This window comes from Monodon monoceros, unplaced genomic scaffold, assembly GCF_005190385.1.
Source record: "Monodon monoceros isolate NGI ecotype Baffin Bay Population unplaced genomic scaffold, NGI_Narwhal_1 Super_Scaffold_8, whole genome shotgun sequence".
Taxonomy (NCBI): domain Eukaryota; kingdom Metazoa; phylum Chordata; class Mammalia; order Artiodactyla; family Monodontidae; genus Monodon; species Monodon monoceros.
The window spans coordinates 54,444,020-54,463,774 of NW_021703785.1; the positions used below are offsets into that span (position 1 = coordinate 54,444,020).

Here is a 19,755-nt window from a genome sequence, read left to right on the forward strand (position 1 = left end):
GGAGAGGCGGAGAAAGACGGAAGGTGGGGTTTTGGGGAGTTGACTCTAACTTCCCAGGAGTGGCTTTTAGTTTTTATCCTAATGACCCGTGTTGACAATAACTGCTACTATTTATCTACTCTCTCTGTGGTAGACATTTTCCTTCTGTGAACTCATTTACGCCTGCAGCGGCCATAGAAGGTGGGCGTTTGTTTTTTTTTTAACATCTTTATTGGAGTATAATTGCTTTACAATGTTGTGTTAGTTTCTGCTGTATAACAAAGTGAATCAGCTATACATATACATATATCCCCATATCCCCTCCCGCTTGTGTCTCCCTCCCACCCTCCCTATCCCACCCCTCTAGGTGGTCACAAGGTGGGCATTCTTTTGTCCTTTTTATAGAGGAGGAAATGGAGCCTCTGAGAGGCAGTCATTTGTTCAAAGTCACACATCGGCCAATGGCACAGCCTGGATTTGAGTTCAGACCTGTCTTCCCCAAAGCCCATGTTTTTTTCCTACACCCACTGCTTCTCCCCATATTGACCTGGTGGATTTATAAAATATGTACTAAGGGCAAAATATAATGCTCTATGCTTTTTTTTTTTTTGGCCTCGTGGCTTGCAGGACCTTAGTTCCCCGACCAGGGATTGAACCCAGGCCCTCAGCAGTAAAACCGTGGAGTCCTAACCACTAGACCGCCAGGGAATTCCCTATGCTCTATGCTTTTGACAGTGTATCTCTTTCCATGTGATTTTTAAATATGATGTGCATGCATCCATGTTAATTATATTGTTTTTAAAATAATTCAGAAAAGAAAAGGGAAGAAGATTTATGGAGGGGGAAGGAGAATAAGGGAGGAGGATGGAGAGGCTCCAAATTGAAATGTGGATCTGACAAAGGGGAGATGGTGGGTGTGTGGTGCAGCCCATGGGGTCACACTGCTGGCCTGGGCCTGATGGGGTGCAGGAAGGGGGGTTCCCGCAATTTTCTGCTTCCACAGCATGCAAGGGATATTTAGTTAGGGCTAATTGGAAGGCAGCCTGGGGCAGTGCAGGGGATCTAGGTCTGACATCAGGAGAGCCGACTTCTGGTTCCTAAATTCTGCCACTAAATAGGTTGACTCTGCAAAAGTCGAGTAGTGGGTTGAAAAGATAGATTCACATCCTAATGCCTGGAACCTGTGAATATTACCTTAACTAGCAAGACAGTGAATATTATATGACCGAAGGTGAGATTAAATTAAGGATCTTGCAATGAGAAGCTTATCCTGGATCACCCAAGGAGGCCCTAGATGCAATAACCTGTATCCTTATAAGATGTACACACAAAGGAGAGAAGGAGGCCATGTGACCCCAGAGGCAGAGATTGGAGGGATGTGGCCACAAGCCTAAAAGCACGTGGAGTTCTCAGAAGCCAGATGAGGCAAGGGACAGACTCTTCCTTGGAGCCTTGGAGAGGCCTGGCCCTGCTGACACCTTGATTTTGGACTTCCAGCCTCCTGATTTCTCTGAGAAATAGATCACTCTGATTTTCAGCTGCCCCATTTGTGGTAATTTGTTACAGCAGCGGTAGGAACCAAATACAAGTCATCCCCCTCTCTGGCCTCCGTTTCCTCAACTGTAAACTAAGACGGTTCAGGCTCCCAGTTCTAACATTCTCCCCGTCACTCTCTGAGCCACAGAGAACGGAGCTCCGTTCTCCAGGTAACCCCTTCCACGTGGCACTTTGTGTCTAAACAGGCCACCTTTCCCCTTTGGGGAACAGAGTTGGTTGAGTCCAGATGACTTTGCTAAGAGTAAAATACCACCCCAGACAGTTAATTTTTGTTTTTCTTATTGTTAATTGCTAGAGAAACGTTCTGCCTTGCCCCAGGGAAGCCATCCAAATAACTCTGACCTCTCTGTGGATTTCAAAAAAAGTGTTCAGTCTCAGTTTTCTCATTTCTTCCAAACAGTCCCTGCAGCTTGAGGGACCATGGTGAAGGGAGAGCCACAAAATTTGCTCTGGGGCTGCCGGATAAATGCAGTACGGAGGCAAGGGGCTCACATCACCTCTGCGCCAGCTCCAGCCTCCCCTGCTTCCCCGTCACCAGCACGCTGCTAACCGAATGGCTGCTCAGGGCTCGCGCCTCCAGTTATATGACTCAGGAGCCTCATTTGCAATCACCATTAACCAGAAAAGCCGCATGACTGCTCTGTGCCTACAGTGTCGAGTGTCTTATAATATTCACAGAAACCAAAGGGCTGGAGGAGGCAGCAAGGGAAAGCCTTTAGAATAACACTCACAGAGCGAGGACAGCCAGCTCAGCTCCTCCCTCATCCTTCCCCCGCCCCCGTCTAAGGTGCTGTTGGAGCTGTGAAGAGCCTCCAGCCTGGGCAGCAAAGGAAGATGGTGAAATGTCCAGAAGACTGGGGATGCGACCCTCAGAGATGGCTGTGTCAGGAAGAGCTGAGCAACCCACACCCTGCCTATGAAGCAATATTATCGGAAGCCTTTAACTGCCTTAAACTAGTTATTCAGGCTGAATACTCCAGGACCACCTCTAAACCTCTAAAAACGATGTTCATGTCTTTAGCGTTCCTTCAGCTGCCTGCCGTGCTATGTCAAGCAGAGTTAGTGAAAGCCCCAGGGCAGGCGCGGGATCTCCAAAGATCAGCCCATGAACGGTAGAGGTGAGGGTTGCCCTTGCCCCCCCGCCTCTCCTCAGCTCCCTCCTTTGATGATCCCCAGCCCACCAGCTCCACCATCACTCAGAACACATTCATCCATAAGGGTTGGTCTTAGAATGAAAGGCACATGGATGCTTTAAGTGATGGTACTAAAATGCCCTAATTTTAGATTTAGTATCTGTCAGGCACAAATTAAAGCCGTCATTGTCCCATATGCCCTTCCCACTGTGTGTGTGACTGTGAGTGTGTGTGTGTGTGTGTGTGTGTGTGTGTCTGTCTGTTTGTCTGTCAACTCAAGGTTAACGGGTAATAATCGAAAAGAGCTCCAGGGACTGGACCGGCTGGATGGAGGTATGAATAGCCTTCCAGGAGAGGTGGGAGAGGTTCCGCCCTCGGGTCTGGGTGCCGGGGAGGGCACTGGGGGTCTCAGCAATGACATTGGCCCTGGTGGGGGCCTTTTGGAAGTCTGCCAGAAAGTGTTTTGCTAGACTTCTTTCAGAACCTCGTTTATCAAGCACTGTGGCTACAGGGAGGAAGTCGCCCAGCCAGCCTCAGCTCAGCGCCTGTCCGCTTGGGAAGCGCTGAGCACTGACCCCAGAGGGGTCTGGCTGCCACTACAGACCCTTCCCTGTAGAGGCCTGGGTGCAGAGACTGGCCAGGTCACCCCTCAAAGGGCACCTCTGGGGATGGGACAGAAGCAGGGAGGGCTGCCCGGGGCAGGACATTGTACAAGCAGCGAGTGTCGACGGGAGAGGGGCCAGGAGAGAAAGGCTTTCTTGGTTTGGAAACAAGCAAAGGACACGAGGGAGAAAGCAGTGCTGAATCAGGACCAGGAGTCCGCACCCTCCCCGGTGCCAGCCTGCAGCCCGTGGGCCACATTTCAGTGACCTCCATGAATGGGGAAGCAGATGGCAGCCAGCCAAGGTCACCGGCTCCTTGGTGGTCCCTTTTCATGGGGTGGGAAGGAGAAGTGGGGGCCCGGGTCCCTTTAAGGAGCCATCCCTGTAGGCAGAGACAGACAGACAGACACAGGGCAACACGGAGTGCCATTTGCAGTCCACAGAGCCAGCTCTGCTATGGATTCTTCTTGAAGCAGAAGACCCTCCTATTCCAGGCCAGCGACTCTAAACACCCCTTTAAAGCAGGGTGGGCTTAAGGAGTGTAATGGCTTTAACTGGGTTGTCTGCATCCCCCAGGAAGGCTTCTGCCTTCCACTTAGAAGGAAAGGCATCAGCTTGCTTGAAGGAATCCCAGGTTACCGAGTAATCGCCATAATAAAATTGAGAATGAAGGTGACCCATAGAAGCATGGTAAATACACAATTTTGTCTGCTCAGTAAGTGAATTTTGATTATAACTCAGCACTTGCCTCAGGTCGTAAAGCACTGCTAGCATTCTCAGGAAAGGACAAAGTGCAAAAAATGCTTCCACAAAGAAAAACACAGGCTTCCCAGCCCTCTTTGTAGCAATATGCAACCTAGAAAATTGAAAGCAAGGTTGCAGTCTCTCTGTCCTTCGTCACCATTTTATGTACTAGCCTGTCATACAAAATGCGGGGAGCACCGCAGATCAATAGCTATTCTGGGTTAACATTGCCACAGCTTTTTTTTTTTTTTTCTTTAAAAGAAGAATTTTTCTTCCTATGTGGATCACAGCTTATTACATCTAAGGCATACTTCTGTGGTCTGCCTATGGAAAGGAATGCTGAGAAGGAGCAATTTCTTTGGAGGTTTTATGCATTTTTTAATATCAGTGATGGGGCAGCAATGCTCCTAGAGAACTGTTCCTTTATAAGCTCCAAAGTGTTGTTAGCCCTCAGGTTTGAGAAGCAGGTAAAACTTACCTGATGGGCCACCTGGAGCCTGGATGAGACCTCCCCAGGGGCAACCTGGGATGCGGAAGTCTGTCTCCGCCTGGTACAGCCTCTGTAAATCCTGTGTGTCCTGCTGCAACCCCTGGTAACATTAGCGGCCGTCGATTTGATTTGTTTATCTGCAGTGACACTCATCTGAGCAAACTCTCTAAGTGGCTTTTTATAGGAAATGAAAAGCCAAATGAGAATGTATGTGAAAAAGTGAGCCATGGGAAATAGCCTCTCAAAGCATATGTCACCTATTTTTATGTTACTAAGTTGGCTGAAGGCTTTAAGTGATAACTTTTGAAGTTCCTAATGGAACCGTACAAATTATGTACGATAATGTAATCTTTTTTCGGAGGAGACCGTTATAAAGCACAACTACCTTGAGTATCATCTCTTTTTCAGCCTCACAGAGTCGTGGAGGAGGCAGGCTAAAGATACATAGGTTCATTTTGCAGGTGAGGGAGGGAAGGCTCAGAGACATCGAGTCCTTCAAGGTCACACAGCTAGTCAGCACTGACCCAAGGACTCCGACACTGACTCTGGACTCCTGAGTCCGGGCAGCAGGACTACCTGTTAATATCCAGGCTGACATCACTGAAACATACACACAGATGCTTTTCACTCCACCCCACACCAAGATCTTAGCACCCTTCTTCCCCTCCGTCACCTGCTGCAGCCAACGAACCATCCAAATTCAAACTTTGGAAATGCTAAGTCTCATAAAAAATTTGTAAAGGTTTTAAAATGCGAAACAGGAATAAACAAAATTTCTTGCCACAGGGAAAACTAACTAATGTAAAGCGACAAAACAATGGGAGTTTGAATGCGGTCTCAAAAGTGGCCATAAAATGGAATTCAGCATCATATTTTAATAGGTACATCATACACTCGCTTTGCCAAGGATGACTGGGGGTGAATTCTCATTTATAAAAGTAAGCCATGAAGGGAAAAAGAAAATAGGAGAATGAGGGGAAGAGAGAGGAGGGGAGGGGAGGAGGGAGAAAGGGAGAGAGAGAGTGAGAGAAGGAGGGATTGCAATTGGGGAGGCTGAGTGGTTGAGGGAGATGGTATTAGTCACAGCTTGGGGACCGCGGAAAGCCGGTTCCTAGGTCAGGAGCACCATAGCTGTCCCAGAGTAGCGCATCACCCCTCCATCCAGGAGTGGCCTTGGCATATGGCCCCAGGGGCTCCAGGCAGCTGTCCCTCCTGAGGACTTCCAGGAATTGTGGGGAAGCGGGGGTGGGGGTGTTGCAGGGAGGCATCCTTCAGCACTGGCCTGCAGGGCTCCAGCCGAAGAGAGTTTATAAAGTGATGAGCAACAAGCAACATCGCCCAGCAGCAGTGGTCAGAATGACAGTTCTATTCTGGCAGAGACTATTCCGTGGCTCAGCTGCAGACGTGCCCTTACCCCCGTCACTCCGCCTTGGGTATAATGAGGACAGGAAAGCAACTCCCAAACGAGTCCATTGTTTATTTGGGGACAGAGCCCATTGGGCTCAGACTTTCACACTGGGGGGAGTTCAGCTGCGCCCTCGCACCGCCGCTCCCGCCCTACCTTCCCGTCTCCCCTGCCTCCCCTAGCCAGGGGCTCTGCATTCATTTCCCCCAGTCTTGGCGGTGATGTGAAGCGGTCCCTCCAGCCCTTATTTTGGCTGTTCTCTTAAAGGGCATTGACCTAAAGGCACAAACGCAGCGGCAGCGGCGTCGGAAGCGCAGCCGGGCGGGCGGCCACAGCAAAGAGGCACCCGCAGCGCCTGCGGTGATTCGGGCAGTGGCAGCTCGGGGCCGGTTTCATTTCGATACTCTTGAAGCAAATCTGCCCCTCCTGTCCTCCGCGCACCGGGCGCATCTAGCTCGAAGGAAGGAAAGAAGACAAACTCCTCCCGACATCCCCGCCCCCCGATCCCCACTCACGCCGAGTCTGAGCACAAGGGGAAAACACTCTGAAGAAGGAGCCCTCTCCCCAACTCCCAGATCCCTGCCTCGGGGTTCCTGTCCCCCCACTCCGACCCCAGTTACTTCAGTGGCAGCCAGAGGAGCTTCCTAAATCCGTGTGCTCGCCTGCCTTTCCAGCACGTGGGACAGACTGCGATTTGAATAACTTTTCAAATCCTGTCTCCTAAACACTTGCCCACAAATATTTGGGAGAGAGAGGGGCAAGCCCCCTGCTCTGTCCACCGCCCTCACTTCTGACCTCCGCCCCACTCCTAGGCTGACAGCGTGGAAAAAAAAAAAAAAGACTCTCACTCCAGTTGCTCTTGCCAGTCGGGGAAACAACACACTGTCGCCGAGAGCATGCAACCACCAAGAGAGGGAGAATGAGCCCCGAGGCCCCGGCCCCGGGTACCCAACACCGTCCTGGCGCCAGTGGACCAGCCTTTGCCGCGAGTTCCCCGCGCTCGCGGGAGGGTCACAGACGCCCCCGGAGGGTGGACTTGAACCCAAGCCGCGGGAACATCAAGCGCGAGAGAGCCACTCACCTTTAGGTTGTGCGTGGGGTTTACAACGCAGACAAGTTGCCCAGCGGCGGCGAACACCCGTTTAGCCTTGTAGTGCTGAAAGCGGAGGTGAATGAGATCTAACACAGCCCCAAAGCACTGGGTGAAGAAAAGCATCACAACTTTTTTGGGGGGGTTGTTGACACAGGAAGGCAGCGGAGGAAGCTGTAAGTCCTTGGGCTCTGGAAGGAGCGCAGCCCCTGAGACACTACGCTCCAGCCCGGCTTACTGTGCTTTCGTATTCATCATCAAAATAAGACGGTTAGAATCTTGCAGCAGTGAGGCGGCCAATCAAAAGGACAGAAATGTTATCCTTGAGGTGCAGAGACAGCCAATAACAAATGCCTCCCCTACCGAAACTCCCTGATGAATTGAGCCTGGCGGAGAATGTATTATTGAACATTACCATAGATCAGCACATTGCATTTATCTTGTGATTACAGCCAACCATACATAATGCTGGGGAGATAGGCTGACAAAATTGATTGCTTAATGTGTCTCCATTTATTAATTGACTTAATTTAACATGAGAGGCTTTCTTAACACGCTGGCAAAAACGTAAAGCATTTAAACCGCCAAATAGTAAAACACCCTGCTCCAAAGTAAGCAGATGGATAACGCAGATCGCGGCTTGATTCACCAGAGCTGCTTGGGAGAAAATCAAATATTACAAGACTCCTCCGATTCCAGATAAGGGTTTGGCAACAGCAGAAACGTGCATCTTTCAATCTTGTGCTCCGACTCTCTCTGCAGTTTGGATTTCAGCCCCTTGATAAATCTGACTCTCCACTCTTTATCAGAGAAAAAGCATTCCTGACAAATAAATGCTTTTGGAGTTGAGGGGGAAAAAATGTATGTATATCTATAATACTGTAATTACTGAAGCCTGAAAATATTAAAGCATAAAAGTGTACGGAGTATGCTTCTAAAAATAATGAAATCCCTGATGCATGAATGCACACACACAGAAAAACCTACACAGAGAGGAGAGTGGCTTGTAAATCAGCAAAATAATTACAGATGCGGAGGGCTTTTGCTTGTCATTCATTTGCATATTGGTGGGCAGCAAATTGCTAATTAACCACTAGATTGTTGGAGACGTTAAAATAGAGGTTAAGAGCACACATACAACATCATTTGCTTGTCTCTGCAAATGCCAGTAGCACATTTCTGTGCTAGAGAAGGCAGAGGGCATTCCAGTCCTCAGACTGCACTCCCTCTCTCTCCAGAACTGGGCTGGTAGAGGTGCTAAGCCCATCCACTGGTTCTGGAAGAAAGGCTCCTGTGCAGTACACGAGGAGTCTTAGGGTTTGGGGGGAACAAGCTCTGATGGCTTAGTCAGTCTTTGGGACTAAATCAGGAGAATTGCATGTGTTGTGTTTCTCATTCTCTTTGGTTGTTTCTCGGCTGGGAAGCCAGCCCAGACGCAGTGAGCCTGTGTGAGCATCAGTCTTGGGTGTGAATTACACTCAGAGTGTGAGCCCATTACTTCTTCCTGAATGGCTCTCGCTCCACTCCGGCTACAGTACTTGGGTTGTAACGTAGGCAAAGCGTACACACACCTGGGACACCTACATCTGTGACCTGGTCAGGCAATTAAACCAACTACTGATTGAAGTATAGGGGGAAAAAGTGCAGTTTTCCTGAAACCAGGACAAAGCCTAGGTGTTGGTTTTCACTTGAGTTTAAAACCAAACCAATGTGTTCAGAAACAAATAAGCCAAGCACCATTTAAAATGGAAACTTTGTACTTTCTAGAATAATTGCACTGGCACAAAATTAGAAGATGACAACATTTGAACTGATTAGAACCTCATCTGTATGATGCTTTTATAGGATATGAGTCCCCGGACCCATTCATAATATGGTTCATAGATAAGAGTTGCTGACCTACAATACCAGAATTCTCTTTGTAAAGTTTTCATTTTCCAGAACAAGCTTTCAGCAGTTCAGCAGGAAAACATTCAGTATTCTTTTATTGCCTTCCTTAAAAGAAATAAATAAAAGTGACCATACTCCACCAGTTCATAATTCAGAAGGTCCGAACTTCCTCTTTCCACATCCTTTGTTAGAGTGGAACTATTATGTTGTTTGTTTCTACCTCTGGGTAACCTCAGACAGGTTTCTTAAAACCTCACTTAGGCTCAGTTCCCACGCCTGTAACATGGGGATAATAGCAAATTATTTCCCTCTCAAAGTTATTGTGAAGGCTAAGATGATGTACCTGGAAGAGCCCAGCACAGTGCCTGATTCAAAGCAGGCTTTCAATACTTGAGTCTATTGAGTGTCTTGTGGAAGAGTGATTATGTTCTGAATGTTTTTCCTTCCTGTTCCGCAAAATATTTTTCCCCATGAATATTCACCCTACCATCCAGGGTCACAAAAGCAGAGGACATAAGAGCAGACTTGACTCTTGCTATGTTCTTAAGGGTGGATGTTCCTGGTATTACCTGGACAGTGGGTCTGGGAGTGAGGGCTGAAGGGCTAAGGAGTGCATGTTGACATCAGTGGTGAGAACAGAGCCACAGACCCGCTATTATGGATGGTTTTCCTTAATCCCAGACCTGACCTTTTGTCCTACTCTCGAGCCCCAAACTGGTTTACGTCACTCTACTTTCGAATATTAAGCATACCCATCTGTTCTCGGAATCAGTCCTCAAAATAATCATCCATCGGGAAATGTCTGAAGCTAACCCTGATAACAAACGCTCATGGTTAATGTCCCCCAAAACAGGGTGGCACAAACTAGCCTTCGTGTAGAGATTTAGAGCTGTGTTCACCTCTTGCCACTAAGTTGGCCCCTCTGCGGTAGCCACACCAATCCTCTCATGCTGCACTACGATGCCCAAGGCTTCCCGTTCACCTCCAGAGCAACCAGCTTTACCTTTTATCTGGACCAGCAAGTCTCAGAGATTGGTAATTAGACAAATTTGGATTGAAAGCCTACATTGCTGCTTACTGTTACTTTGGGTAAATTATGTAATCTTACTGACACTTAGTTTTGTTTGTCTGTAAAAATGAAGCTAATGACTCCCTTGTAAAGCAGTTTAAAGATGAAGTGAGATAATATAAGTAAAATAACCAGCCCAATGACTGGTTTTCATAATAACTTTAATGAGAAGCTATTATCATCATCTCATCAAAAAAATTTTTGTCCAGGGCAGCCCAAAGTTCCGCTGAGCATATAGAACAACCAAAATTCTCATGCACTGCTGGAAACCACTTTGGAAAGCTGCTTGGAAGCATCTAGTAAAGCCAAACATATGGGTACCCTATGACCCAGAAAGCCCACTCCATGTACCCAACAGAGATGTGAGCATGTGCTTAGCAAAAGACTGGTACTAGGATTTTCATTGCAATGTATTCATAATATAGTTTCATAGCAACTGTAGTCACAATAGATAAAAACTGGAAACAACCTCAGTATCTCTCAAAAATAAGATGGATAAGTTACATTATTTTTTTCCTTCCTTTGTTAAATACTACATAAAAAATAGAATAAACTATCGCTACGTGCAACAAGGCAATAACATGGATGGATCTCACAGATACAGTTTTGAGGTAGAGAAGCCACATGCAAAAGAATACATGTTGTGTGATTCCATTTATATGAAGTTCAGGAACATAGAATAGGTTATTCACGGGGCAGGAGATCGGGAGATTGGTAACCTTGGCAAGGTTACGACCGAAGGGGACATGGGGTAGGTTTTAGAAAGCTAGGTAGATTCTGTTTCTTGATCTGTGTTCTAGTTTCATGAATATTGTGGATTGACTCGTTTTCCTGAAAACAGATATGCTGAAGCCCTAATCCCCAGTGCCTCAGAATGTGACCTTATTTGGAAATAGGGTCATTACAGAGGTCATCAAGTTAACATGAGGTCATTCGTGTGGGCTTTAATCCAATATGACTAGTGCTCATCTAAAAAGGGAGAATTTTGATGTAGAGATATACACACAGGGAGGATGCCACATGAACGTGAAGACAGAGATCGGGACAGTACATCTATAAGCTGAGGAACACCAGAGATGACCAGCAAACCACCAGAAGCCAAGGGAGAGGCATGGAAAAGATTCTCCCTCATAGCCTCCAGGAGGAACCAACCCTGCTGACACGTTGACATCAGACTTCTAAGATGTCTCCAGCACTGCCAAGACAATAGATTTATGCTGTTTAAGCCACCCAGTTTGTGGTACTTTGTTATGGCAGCCCTAGAAAACAATACAATGGATATATCTGTTGGGTGGAAATTCTTTAGGCTGTGAACTTATGATCAATGCCCTTTTCTGTATGTAAGGTATATGCCCCAATTATACTGAAATAACATGTGGATGAGCATATAATTGAACTTTGAAGTAGTGAAGTATTCATAAAGATTTTAAAAGTTTATTGAAGTAATCACAAAGGAAAATACTTGGTTACATAAAATGTTAAACTCTGTGTCAAAATAATGTCTGACAACTGACATTGAAAAAACCCAAAATACTGAGGGATATATTTGCAGCAATTATGACAGCAAAAGATTTGTATTCCTAATAAAGAACTCTTGTATATCATTTTAAAGAACTAAAATTATATAAAACAAGATAGAGGATATACACAGAGTACACAGAAGAAATTTAAAAATTCATAAATGAATGGTAGATGTTCAATAGAACTAGAAATCAAAGAAATGCATTAAAACAAGATGGCATCTTTGGGCTTCCCTGGTGGCGCAGTGGCAGAGAGTCCGCCTGCCGATGCAGGGGACGCGGGTTCGTGCCCCGGTCTGGGAAGATCCCACGTGCCGCGGAGCGGCTGGGCCCGTGAGCCATGGCCGCTGGGCCTGCGCGCCTGGAGCCTGTGCTCTGCAACGGGAGAGGCCACAACGGTGAGAGGCCCGCGTACCGCAAAAAAAAAAAAAAAAACCAAAAAATCAAGATGGCATCTTTTATGTGTCAAATTGGCACTTTTTATTTTTAAACAATAATAACCAGGGCTGATGAATCTTCATTGAGAAGGACATTGTCCTCTGCTGCTGATGTGAATAATAATAACAAACATTTAAATGCTTTGTAGATATCAGGCACTATGCTAAATAGTTGGCCTTTGTAGTCAAGTATATCTACAGTCAAATATCTTATTTTCCTTTTCACAGTAACCCCATCAGATGTTCTCGTTTCCAGACAAGAAAGCTGTGGCTCAGGAATATTAACTTGTCCACGGTTACCTAACTAGTAAACGGTAAAGGTAGGATTTGACCCCAGACTTCTGCAGTGCCAGATACTGAGATTTACTGCCTCTGAGAGTGTATACTTGTTGTACCCTTTTCTTGAAAACAATTTGACAATATGCATTAGCTGCCTAAGAAGGTCCATAAACTTTGACCTTCTAACTAAATATCTAGAAATCTGTTCTTATGATATAAACAGAAATGTCAACAAATATTTAAGTATGAGGATGTTCATTGTTGTATCACTTATACTACTGGAAATGATAGAAGGAACCTATGTGTCCAACATTATTTAAGTGGACTTAAGTAATTTAAGATACATCTAGCCACAGCATGGAATAAACTATAGCTGTAAAAATAGGTTTCTGGAAAAAGTATAGAAAGACGTATGCATAAAGCTATTCACTGTGGCACTATTTGTAATAGTTCAAGACTAGAAACCTCCACATTATCCCTCCATAGGGGACTGGCTGAATAAACTGTATACATTTATCAAATGGTGACAATTAACCATAAAAAGAAATGACAGTTATCTCCAAATACTGCTAAGCAATGAATTCAGGTTATCTTGGTAGATTAAAAAAAGTAATGTGAAGAATTTTGTGCATAACATGAAAATATTTATCTTAGAATGGGGGATATCTATTTATTTGTTATTTGTGTTTTAAAAATGGAAGAATGAATTAAAAACTAACAACAGGGCTTCCCTGCTGGCGCAGTGGTTGAGAGTCCGCCTGCCGATGCAGGGGACACGGGTTCGTGCCCCAGTCCGGGAGGATCCCACATGCTGCAGAGCGGCTAGGCCCGTGTGAGCCATGGCTGCTGAGCCTGTGCGTCTGGAGCCTGTGCTCTGCAACGGGAGAGGCCACAACAGTGAGAGGCCCGCGTACCGCAAATAAACCCCAACAAAACAAAAATAAAAACTAACAACAAAGTTACTTATAGGGGTGAAAAGGGAAGAGGGTAGAGGAGGCAAAAATAAAGGTAGACTTCTCTGAATATATCTTGTTCTGTAGTTGGACTTCAAAACCTTGAAATTATTTTATAAAATTATAAAACAAAAATAAAAATCTTCAAAAGTCAAAACCAAAATAAAACAAATCAACTATTTGACAAGTTGGTGGCATATGCACACAGAAAAGACAATTTTAAGTTACTTTGGAACACAGTAAGATGACTATAAATCCTTAGTAAAATGTACTCCAAAGACAGAAAGAAGTTCAAAAAAGTTAACTACCTTTAGCACATGTATTGCCGGTGGTAGTGTCTGTAGTGGTTTAAAAATATATCACCGCCTTCAGAAAGTGGAGCCTAATCTCTCTCCCCTTGAACGTGAACCAGACTTGATGACTTACTTCTGATGAAGTGTGGAAATGATGATGTGTGATTTTTGAAGCTAGATCATCAAAGGAATTGCAGTTTCCCCATTGTTCTCTTGGATCACTTGCTCTGGGGCCGGATTTCATGCCATGAAGACATTCAACTAGCCCTCTGGAGAGGCCTATATGGAAAGGAACTAATGTCTCATGCTAATAGCCAGTACCGACTTGCCAACCGTGCAGATGAGATACTTTGGAAGCAGATCCTTCACCCTTGGTCAAGCCTTCAGATAGCTGCAACTCTGGTCAAATGCTTTACTGCAACCTATAAGAAACTCCCCACCAGAACTACCTAACTGAGCTGCTCTCAAATTCCTAACTCACAGAAACTGTGACATAATAGTTGTTTAGTGTTACTTTAAGCCGCTAAGTTTTGGGATAATCTGTCATGTAGAAATAGATAGCGAATACAGAATCTGTTCCAGGACTGGGGTGCTGCCATGACAAAACCGTAAAATTTATGAGTGGCTTTGGAATTGGGCAGTGGACAGAAGCTGAGAGTATTAATGAAAGCCTAAAGGGCCTCGAGAAGACTGTGAATAGAAGCCCAAGGTCAAGAAGGGCTTATTTTGGAAGGGTTTGTGAATGTGGTTTTGTCTGAGTGGGCTACACCCAGAATCATAGGAGATCCATAAAGTTTTTAAGAGAAGTAAACTGGCAGAAGTACCACATGGATTGGATTGAAAGGGGCAGAATCAGTATAAAATGATAAGAGGCCTTTGGACCCTGAAGCTTCTACTGGTAGGAAGGAAGCTGAGAATACTCTTCAGTAGAAAACATGGGCTACCTTTTATGAAAAAGAGAGGATGACCTACAGGGTGGAAACAAGAGCTCAGAGGCTGGAGCTTAAAGCTGTGGAGACTCATTTTCAGACCTGGAGTCCTAAACAAGAAACTTTCAACATTTGCCCTGATGCATTTTCCTATCTTTTGCTTCTTTGTGTCTCCTATTTTCCTTTATTTTGAATGATGGTAGTGGTGGTGGGGTGATGGTCCATGGTAGTTATCCTGTGCTTACCCTACCATTGGATGTTGTGTGTGTGTGTGTGTGTGTGTGTGTGTAGGTGGCAATTAACTTTTCTTTTTAGATCATAGGTCTTCATATTGTGAGGAACTGTACTCGAGGAGCTGTTCTCTAGGACACCTGAGGAGTCTCCTCCACACTTGTACATGATTTAGTACCAAGATCATGGACTTCAAGCTGATGCTCTAAGAGAATAAGACATTGGGGAAGTCTTTGGTAGGGGTGAGTATATTTTACATTTATAATGTAAATTAAGTTGCAGCCAGAGAGTGAAAAGAAATATGCCTGCAAATTCTTTGACATTCCCCTTTCAGTGGGTAGAGACTAATTCTTCTCCCTTTGAATATGAGCCATACACAGTGATTCACTTATAACAATAGAATGTGGTAGACGTGACACTGTGTGATTTTTGAGGCTAGATTACCAAAGGCCTTGCCATTCACACCTTGCATTCTTGAATAGCTCACTTTGGGGGAAGCCAGAAATCATACCATCTGGACCCTCCAGCAGCCCTCTGAGACCCACTGAAGTCTTCTTTCAACACCCAGCGTCAACTTGGTAGCCATGTCAGTAGGTCCCCTTGGAAGCAGATCTCCCAGCCCCTTTCGTACCTTCATATGACTGTGGCCCTGGCTAACATCTTGTCTGCAATCTCATGAGAGACCCAGACCCAGACCGTGCAGCTAAGCTGCTTCTGATTTGCTGATCCATAGAAACTGTGACATAATTAGTGTTTATTGTTGCTTTGAACCATTGGTTTTGCGGTAATTTGATGTGTGTGTATTGTTAATGAAGCAAATAAGTAATTATGCTGGTGTCATTGATGTAAGGGAAAGGAGCCACAGGTGTAAGATTGATGAGGTTAGAAAAAATACTGTAATCTTGAATTCAAATGGCGATCATTGCAACGGTATATTTTATGTTAAAGGGCAGTAAGAGCAGAAGGAGAGGAGGAGGGACAAGGGAAAGTGAAAGCAGAGTTCCTTAATTCTGTCCACAGAAAAGACCTCGAAAATGAATACCTGAAAACCCAGATTCTATATAAAATTTCCCACTTAAAAGCAAACAAACTAGATCTCTTTAAAGAAATGGCTCGTTCTAGATCTGGAGCAGAAATGTTTAAGATGAGCCTGGAACATCCCATAACAACAGAAAGTAAGGATGCAGTGTTTTTTAAAAGTACTAGAGGGGGGCTTCCCTGGTGGCGCAGTGGTTGAGAGTCCGCCTGCCGATGCAGGGGACACGGGTTCGTGCCCCGGTCTGGGAAGATCCCACATGCCGCAAAGCGGCTGGGCCCGTGAGCCATGGCCGCTGAGCCTGCGCGTCCGGAGCCTGTGCTCCGCAACGGGAGAGGCCACAACAGTGAGGCCCGCGTACCGCAAAAAAAAAAAAAAGTACTAGAAAAAAAATGCGAGGATCTTTTTCAGGATTTAGAAAGCAACGTGAAGAGGCTCCCACGGCCTGAAGATGGGACGGTTGGAGCATAATTAAGAATAATAACTGCAAGGGACTGAAACACATCAAATATGTTTAAATCCACACGTACATAATGATACCAGCAAAACTAATTAGTTCCCTTTGCATGGTGCTTGGCACTTAATTCATTATTTTGATAACTGGCAAATAAAGGGAATAAATAAGGTATTTATCCTGCCTTTCTTCGATGAACTGTACCTCAGTGTAATTAAATAGTCAGTGAGGAGAAGTTTCTCTTTATAGCAGTTAACGAATGAAGAAATAATGGTAAAATGAGAATATTCACCTTTTTGAAATTCCTAATGAAGTAAGGGATCTGGGCGGTGATCATCATTGGCTGCTGACATCACAGAAAGACAACCAGGTATTGGGTACCTCCTGGGAAGTCACAACAGAGCATTCTTACCAAAGTAACAACATGAATCTGATCAATCTTTGGGATGTAGCTACTGATCTTCAGGAGATACAGGGGACAGAGGAACATGATAAATGACAACATGGAGATCCAATTAGCAAAATCCAGGGCGTAGGAAACTCTACAGGAAAAATGACCAGGTTCTTTAATAAATAAATAAAACAGTGCTTAGAGAGAGAGGGATGGGGAAAAGGAGAGAGAGAGAAAGACATCATGTTTCAAATGGTTTTTACAATGTGCAAAAATGCCCAATGTATATTAAGTTAGGAAAATCAGAATATAAAATTGTATTTATAAAACAAATCCATCTTACTTTCTGAAGAAACATATAGCACAAGAGAAAAAAATGTTCAAAAATAGTAACAATGTGTGTGGGTAGCAGGATTATTGGTAATTTTGGAATATTGTATTTTTCAAATCTGTTTTAAGATGGAAATATTTTTATAATCACTGTCTCTCTTGGAATAAGGACAAATAGATAAATTACTAAAAATATGTCTATAGTGAGGGGAAAAAAAGCATATTACTTTAACACTTGTTTTACATGTGGTGGCCCTGTGCTGTCCATTGAGATTCCGTTTTCTGCAAGAACACTGACTAATGCCATTGTAGTGTGTTGATGGGTCCCATCTCCCTAGTATCAAGCATATATTTTATTAAGGGTCCTTTGGGAAAGACCTGAATTCAAAGGAATAAGCCAGCCCTTCTAACTCTGAGATGGGCATGAGAAGTTAGCCCTCACATAACTGTTGAGGAAGGTCAGCATCTGAATTATGAAGTCTGGCTTTTGGTAGGTGATGAACAGGAAAAGGAAACAGACCACCTCGACATAGCCCAGGTTGGGTACAGATGGTCTAAAAGCAACAAGTTTATTCTGTAATGTTGCCAAGGCAACAGCAGCTGCTTCTGGCATTGCGGAGGGTGAGGGAGGGAGAAAACAGGAGAAATAAAGAGGCAGAATGATCCTGTACATCTTTCCTAGGAAAATAGGAAAGAATACTGACTATTTTCTGGGTGAACATGCTTCCATAACGCTTAAAGTGTCATCAGTGAAAGGCAAATGGTGTTTTTCATAAACAGGAACGCGGTCCCTCTTGTCATATTGTCATTTTCCCATCTATGACTCCAAACAGCGGTGGATGGGCTTTCTTACAGCTCTATCCCCTTGAGTGTTAAAACACCTTGATGTTTTCTTGTGACAGTTACTGCAGCATCTATTCACGTGGCTGAAAGATGCTTATGTTTTGACTGTGTCTGGATTTGCAAGGGAAGAAGAGAGGAAAGGAATAGCCTTGGCCCTTTTCCTCCTCTTCTCCTCCCCTTAGCTCCTGCCTCCAGATCTTTCTACCTGCAAAGGAAGAGGATGAAGCAAGGAGAATGTGGCAGTGAGGAGGGAAAGAGAGCAGCAGGTCTGGGGAGTGTGCTAGAGATATTTTCAGCCAAGGGCTACCCGGCCACAAGGCAGCCCGCATGGGGACACTGGGAGCCTGGGAAGAGTTGAGTCAGGGTGACGTAAGCAGGGCTGGAGCCCAGCTCTGCATGTGATGGCCTCAGAGAGAGAGATCAGAGTTGGAGATGAAGACAGAGCTACAGAGACGGTCGGTGGTAGATGTTGAGCATCAACATCATTCTCGAACTGGAGAAACTCACAGCTCTGATGCCCTGGCTCAGGGGAAGACTCTCTTTCCTGCCTGAACCTCATTTTGTGTGTTCAGAACCTGAAACAGTCTCTGGGCAGTTTTCACTTGCTCAGAAGGGAAGAGAATTTAGAGCCCTGCTCGTGCCCAGTTGAGGCTGAATATTTTTTCAAATGCCAAACCACTTTTAACACAGCAGAATGGCCTAGAGATCAAAAGTCTGAACTTGAGAGTCAGGCAAGTCAGGGGAGCCTGGATCTCCTGACTGGAGCTTCCGCTCCAGCTGCTTATTCATTACTTGTTATATATTATTTCACTGGCGTCACATTTACAAGGATGGAAGCAGGTGGCTCAGCTGTGCCAGGCCTTAGCTTCCTCTCTGTCGGTGGGGATGCCAGGGCCAGCCTCCTAGTGTTGGGTTGTGACTAGGACTGCACAGTGGACTGCAGTTCAAGTCCACTGTGCCTAGTGTTGGCACAGCTTCTGTGACATTACTGTTATTATCATCTCATTCGTCTTTGAACATGTCTTTGAAAAGTGGGAAGGAATAGAGTTCACCTGTGCTTGCTTCTTGGATTTGAAAGTGACACTAGAGTAGGTAGAAACCCTGACCAGAAAGTTAGGTCACAAGTTGGCCATGGACCTGTATTAGGGTTCTCTAGAAAAACAAAATCAGCAGGAGATTTTATATATACATATATATATATATATATATATATATATAATGTAATATTATATATATAATATGTTATATATTATCTCTATTACATATAGCTATAATTATATATAATATATATCTATAATCTCTATGTATTAAAGAGAGAGAGAGCAGGGGCTGGGGGGTTGGAATTTATTTTAAGGAATTGGTGCACACATCATGGATGCTGGCAAGTTCAAAATCTGCAGGGCAGGCCAGCAGCCTAGAGGCCCAGGGAAGAGCCGACGCTGCAGTTCAAGTCCACAGGCAGTCTGGAGGCAGAACTTCCTCTTCTTAAGAGGAAATGAGTTTTTTCTATTAAGGCCTTCAACTAATTGGATGAAGCCTGCCCACATTATGGAGGGTAATTTGCTCTACTCAAAGTTTGCTGATTTAAGTGTTAAGCTCATCAAAAAATACTTTCATAGAATTATGTAGAGTTATGTTTGACCAAATATCTGAGTACCATCACCTAGCCAAGTTGACAGATAAAATTGACCATGACAGGGCCCCTTAGAGCACCGTCCAAACATTGGTACCTCCTCACGAGTCAGTAACCATGACCCCAGAGAGTCACTCACACAATAAATAAGTTCCATTAATGCAGCTCATTTCATGGCATCTACAGAATAGCTGGGACCAGATTTCAGTTTTTCTTTATTTGTGCTGCACCCTTCTTTAGGAGAAAATCAAAGCACAGCAAAAGTTGATAGCAGGAATTATGTCAAAAAAGGAATTTCTACCACAGGTCCTGGGGTTAATATGTATTTATTCCAATCTCTTAAATATTAAGCAAAAGAGGGAAATATTTAAAGGGAGCTCTAGACTGGGGACCAGAGGTTCAACACTCCACCCTGCCACTTAGGCAAGTGTCCTGATCCATAGTGAGGTGGATAATCACACCTGCAC

At 44.8% G+C, this 19,755-nt stretch overlaps 1 protein-coding gene across 1 annotated transcript in view; it reads right to left on the reverse strand.

Moving 5' to 3' along the window:
* Nucleotides 1-7,141, reverse strand: part of SIAH3 (siah E3 ubiquitin protein ligase family member 3) — a 72,672-nt gene extending 65,531 nt beyond the window's left edge. Inside the window, exon 1 of the mRNA XM_029210079.1 lies at nt 6,992-7,141. Coding sequence (XP_029065912.1) covers nt 6,992-7,126 — 135 coding nt within the window. The 5' untranslated portion in view covers nt 7,127-7,141. The remainder of the gene's footprint in view (nt 1-6,991) is intronic.
* Between the last annotated feature and the right edge of the window lie 12,614 nt (nt 7,142-19,755).